Here is a 5,441-nt window from a genome sequence, read left to right on the forward strand (position 1 = left end):
TGTTTTTTTTCTAAAAGGCAACACTCAGTTACACAACGTGTTTTCAGAGTGGTTGCCATGGGAGAGTAAAGGATTTCTCAAACATGAAAGAATCAAAGCAACACTTCAGGTTTGTTTTTGATGAGGGAATAACATTATAACATGATGTAAAGCTAAAAAAAGTTGATTTTACTTGATACTGCCGCTTTAAGATGTTCCACAGATTTTTCAGTATGTGTACATGTTCTTATTTAACCATTTTAAGARCAATAATCCTCCTGACTACCAGGAAAAAATATTGTCCCATCACCATTTTTTTTTTAATTCCACAGTCTTTGTAAGGTAATAAAAGGTTTTATGCACTTACTTTGTCTCTTCCCATAAAATGTGTTATTACTGATGAACGCCATGTTTATGAATTAGAAAAAGGTACGTACAAAAGTCCCACATGTGGTATCATTGAAAAGCCCTAAATGTCCTTTCCAGATACCAAAAGGAATTAATTCAGYAGAATGCAGGGGGTSGGAGATATTCAAGTTTAGAAATGTCCTCTACAGAGGACAAAAATGAACTACTGGTAGTCAGGAGGATAAATGAAATACTCCAGCTAACTGAAATAGTCACATCATGTTTCTGTCACTGCTTTTTTTATGGTTAGAGGCTGAAAAGTTTGGGAAGCGCACACTAAAGTGCAAAGTATGAGAGGACATGTCTCACCGATTCGACCTCAGATTCCTCAACCAGATAGGTTGATTTCTGTCTGCTATAAAGATCTCTCTTCTTCATGCAGGTCAACATGAACCAGTCTGCAACCATGGGAACCTAATGGGGACATATAAAGATGCTCACATTCTGCTTGTCATCCATTTCTGGGAGCAGCAACACACATCTTCACTCACCAAACTCAGAAAGGACAAAGCTGCGCCCAGGTTCACTATGGTTGGTACAATTCCAAATTTTCCCGCCTGCAGCAACACAAAWTCATCCAAATCAGTKGAAAGTGAACAGAAGCAAAGTTACTCAAGAGTCCTTCTAATCTCACAATCTACTGAGCCTCACAGTTCCAAACACAATGACGTCAAAACGGATCCCGTACGCTTTGATCAACGTTCTTACTTCCTCTCCCTCTGCCGTCCTGTAGTACTTTGCAAATCTAAAGAAATGGGTTTTATTAGTTTGTTTACCCAACGTTTGTTCTTTTCAGGAAAAAAAAAAAGGTGTCAATGGAAACCAGATTCACCTGAAGTTGTACCCTGGGGCCACATTGTTGTCTGGATGTTTGTTGTCCAGCCTGCGGAAGGTGTACTTGGGATAACACTTCCTTCCCCACCAGTCCAGGTTGCAGCTCCAGTCAATAAGAATACCCAGGACACCGCCCTTTAAAACATGCAACGCATCAAAAACACTTCTACCACTTTACTGTTGTTCCTTTAGGGAAATTTTTTCCTTACAGCCTGGTGGTAAAAAAATTAAATGTATATAAAAAACACAAACACAGAGACAATCACTTAGTCTTTTGCTGCAGTGACAGCAGCAGAGCTTTAGCAGATGCATTTACCAGCACAGCACATCTGGAGGCTGACGCTGGATGGATGGAGAGAATCAGTGAACAAGTCTGTTTTTTTTCTTTGTGTTGCCACATGTTATGAAGTGGACTTATGTCCAGACTTTGACTGGGACATTCTAACACAAATTTGATTTAAATAACTGCGTTGCAGATCTGGCTGCATGTTTAGGGTTGTGGTCCCGCTGGAAGGTGGATCTCTACCCAAAGTGTCAAGGTTGTCTTTCAGACTTTTGTCTGTTTTCCTTTCTTTTCATACTTATGCACTTCTTTGTTTTGGTCTATTATGGAAAACTGCATTGAAATCCATTGAAATTAGAGTTTGTGGCATGATAAAAACGTGAAAAGTTAGCGGGAATTAATACATTTGAATCCACTGTCAGTGGTAATTATTCTTAGTACCTTCACAGCCATGTCCTGGAAGTCCTCTCCGGCCTCAGAGACGATGTGCTTCAGGCGGAAGATGGGACAGTCGGGGTCTGTTTTGCGGTTGAACTCGCACGTCTTCAGATACGTGGAGTTAATGTGAGACAGTATGTTTCTTCTGGAGGAGGGAAGACAAGCATTTTTGCTAAAATCGCACTCAATAAAACCGCTTCCTGCAGGACTTTTTCTCTTTCTACATTCAGATGCAGCATGCTCACTTGTGAAAGTTGAACTTTGGGTAGGTGATGCTATTTTTGATCAGCACAGTGAAGTTTTCAGCCTCCGCCAGAAGTGCTCGCCTGTTAGGCAGGGAAAACGGCACGGTTAGCCTCGTCTTAAAAACCGTAAACCGTCCTATAAATCCTGCAGTATTATGTCGGCTCTCACTTGGGCAGTTTGGTGTCTATTTCCAGGGGACACCAGGAGAGAACCTCACAGGTCTTGACAATGGAGGAATAGTTTTCACACAGTCCTGTCCGTATACCTGAGGGAAAAGGATCGTCATGGTGCATGATGTGATGCTTTTTAAAGCTGGTGTATGAGGATATATTTGGGACTGAGGCGTACCATTCCCCCGAGGATCATTGTATCCCTCCACACAGTCACAGTCGTCCTCACAGGTAGTGGAAGGGTTTGGAAGCTGGAAAGGAAATTTACAAAGATAATGCTAAAGTTTTGTTTTGCTTTATTAGAGTTCATTTATGGTTTTCCATGCCTGTCTCCTCTAAGGGGGGATAAGAAGACAGATCTCTATGCTGACGTTGATTTTGCACCGCAACATAATATAACATGACCTTTTCCCTGCAGTTTTCTCTAGTTAATTTTCCGTTTTCTTGAGATAAGGAGTTCATTTCCCAAATGTTTTCTCAAAGTAACGAGTTCATTTCCTGTTTTCTTGAGAAGACAAGTTCATTTTCTGATGGTTTTTGCCAGATAGCAAGTTAATTTCCTGTTTTCTAAAGATAACGAGAGAAAACATTATCTAGAAAACGTCATCTAGTTAAGTTAATCTTCAGTTTCCAGTTAACTTAATTTCCCAATGGTTTTATTGAGATGAGGAGTTAATCTAAAAAAAAAAAAGAGAAATATACTCGTTATCTCAAGAAACGCTTAGGGAAAAAGTATATATGTGAGTACGATGGCTCTCGCCTTAAGTATCTGTAAACTCATACATGTGGTGAAAACAGTTTTCAATAGAACTCACACCAAACACCAGATTGTTGAGATGGTGGGAAAGTTTGACAGGGTAACACAGATTGGCAGAACATTAATACTTGGGATTTCCATGACCTGATATACTGAGTCCTGATGACCAAAAAAGGCCAACCAGTTCAAACAGAAATGAATTACATAGAAATCATGCAAAAGTTTGAAGAACACTGTACACATGATTATAGAGATGAAAGTACCTGCAGTGCAATGAGGGAGAAAAACCCAGTATCCTTCATCACATTACTGATAATGACACAGTTAGAACATGCTCTGCTTGTTAATACATTTAAACACTCTAAACATCTAGTCCTACCTCAGCACAGCGTGACTGGGTTTGCCCGGGGGTCATGACCACGTTCGTCAACACGAAGAATGAACCATCCCCCTGTTGGACAGAGGTCCCAGACTCTAATCACAGTCATTTTGTAGCAAAACTTCAGGCAGAGCCCGGAACATTCCAGATACCTGTGGGGGGATGTTGTAATCCACCACATCCCAAAAACGAGGCTCCATGTCGGAGATGTTGGTAAAGGCAAAGCCCTTCACTTTAGTCGTGACAGTACTGATGACGGAGTCTGTCTCCTGGTACGCTTTCTGCACCACACACACATACCTGCAGCAGGCAGCAGCCATGGTTAAGCTCATAAAATCATAAAAAGTATGGCTATTGTTTTTTTTTTTTAAGTTTCAGACTTACCCCACCACATACAGCAGCACCAAGAACTGCGTGAACCTGAAGACAAATCCAACACGTATGCTGGGAATAATCAGAGTTTTTGGCGTTTCGTAGTCAAACACATAATGTAGAAAGCCCTGGCAGCAGCCTGTCGACTTGCTCATCGCTGCTCCACGTACAATAATGAACTGAGCAATCTCGATAAATGGACAGTTGCTGCCTTTATTCAAATCTTTATATTCAAATCATGCTGGATGTAGACATATAACACTCAACAGCGGTATGTTTAAGAAAACCCTGCACACAAAGGGCTGGATACGTTTTCTTGTTTAGCTCTGTGCTAACAGCTTTCTTGGCATTGATAGATATGTTTGTGTTGCATGTTTGGGTGAATTGGGTAATTTTGACTTTCATTCTGGTTTGATATAGAAATTATTGTGTCACAACAATTTTTCATTGGAAAACAGTAAAACAATTGAAGCCATGAGACAAAACTCTCAAATGTGAAGTGTGGAAGGAGCAAAAAAGGTCAAAAGGCAAGTAAAAAAAAAAAAGAGTTGTCAGTTATCATATTGCAAGGTATTTTTTGAGTCTCTGAGAGATTTATCAAAAAATAGATAACAAGCACTTCATTATCCTTTTTCTTTCCCTTGGATGTTGGCAAGGTTTTGGCTGCATGTCGTCTTCAGCTCAACACCTGCACAGACCAGCCAATCAGAAGCAGACCAGACAATCGCTCCAAAAAGGAAACATCTACCTGGAGCACTCTCAGTCTAAATCCAATCAGCAATGCTCAAAAAACAATAATATACACACAATCTTCAGAAATACATGCCATACTACACCCCTATACAGGTGAATACAATCTGTATGAAGAGATTTACTTGCTCTACTAATATGTAATATGACTCAAGAAAAGGGTTTTTGAAAACCAAAATACCCATTGCCAGGTCAAAAAATTTCTGGTCTAGCATCCTGGAAAGACTTCAGGCATTTGTGACATTTCATCAGAGGTATCTCTGGAAAGTTATCAAGATTATCCGGGAGGAGAGACACACAAACATCCTGGAGGAGGCTGGTCTTCCTACCATCACTAGCTACTCTTCCATTGATATAATGTTTTTGCGCTAGGAAGAAATGGTTCTAGTGGCCATATCAAAATTACTGCAGTTCACAAAAATGCAACAGAAATGCTATTTTTCTTTTTGCGTCACACAGGTTATGTGATCAACAAGTGGATGTTACTACTGCAGGAAAAGACAAACAAGGCGACAGGAAATGGGAGGAGGAGGATGACGCGGCATGTTTTTTAATGACTTATTGTGTGAACAAATTTATTCACGTGTGATTTCAATTGCGTTTCTTATTTAGCGGAAACACTGCAATTGCGAAATCGTTTTTTCGACGTTAGCGGAATGTCACATTAAACAAGTCACGCCTCATGAAACAAGTTCTACCAAGTTTTATGACAGCAATACATACATCAGGAGGGGAAAAGATAAGGTATAAAAATAACATGGAAATAATATCTAAAAGAGTCTAAAAGAGACCTCAAGACCTGGGAAGATGCTACAACGTATGTGG

General features: G+C 40.1%; 1 protein-coding gene across 3 annotated transcripts in view; it reads right to left on the reverse strand.

The window, feature by feature from the left end:
• The window catches only part of p2rx4b (purinergic receptor P2X, ligand-gated ion channel, 4b), a 5,978-nt gene extending 808 nt beyond the window's left edge, over positions 1-5,170 (reverse strand). Inside the window, exons 1-11 of one of the 3 annotated variants that reach the window (XM_008417231.2) lie at positions 3,879-5,170; positions 3,647-3,794; positions 3,495-3,566; positions 2,537-2,609; positions 2,357-2,453; positions 2,188-2,268; positions 1,946-2,114; positions 1,220-1,356; positions 1,039-1,132; positions 879-944; positions 697-801 (exon numbers count right to left, since the gene is read on the reverse strand). In XM_008417231.2, coding sequence (XP_008415453.1) covers positions 697-801; positions 879-944; positions 1,039-1,132; positions 1,220-1,356; positions 1,946-2,114; positions 2,188-2,268; positions 2,357-2,453; positions 2,537-2,609; positions 3,495-3,566; positions 3,647-3,794; positions 3,879-4,021 — 1,185 coding nt within the window. In that variant the 5' untranslated portion in view covers positions 4,022-5,170. Of the gene's footprint in view, positions 1-696; positions 802-878; positions 945-1,021; positions 1,133-1,219; positions 1,357-1,945; positions 2,115-2,187; positions 2,269-2,356; positions 2,454-2,536; positions 2,610-3,494; positions 3,567-3,646; positions 3,795-3,878 lie in introns of those variants that run through there. The other 2 variants (XM_008417232.2, XM_008417233.2) reach the window with 2 other exon arrangements.
• Between the last annotated feature and the right edge of the window lie 271 nt (positions 5,171-5,441).

Source organism: Poecilia reticulata, linkage group LG9 (assembly GCF_000633615.1).
Source record: "Poecilia reticulata strain Guanapo linkage group LG9, Guppy_female_1.0+MT, whole genome shotgun sequence".
Taxonomy (NCBI): Eukaryota; Metazoa; Chordata; class Actinopteri; order Cyprinodontiformes; family Poeciliidae; genus Poecilia; species Poecilia reticulata.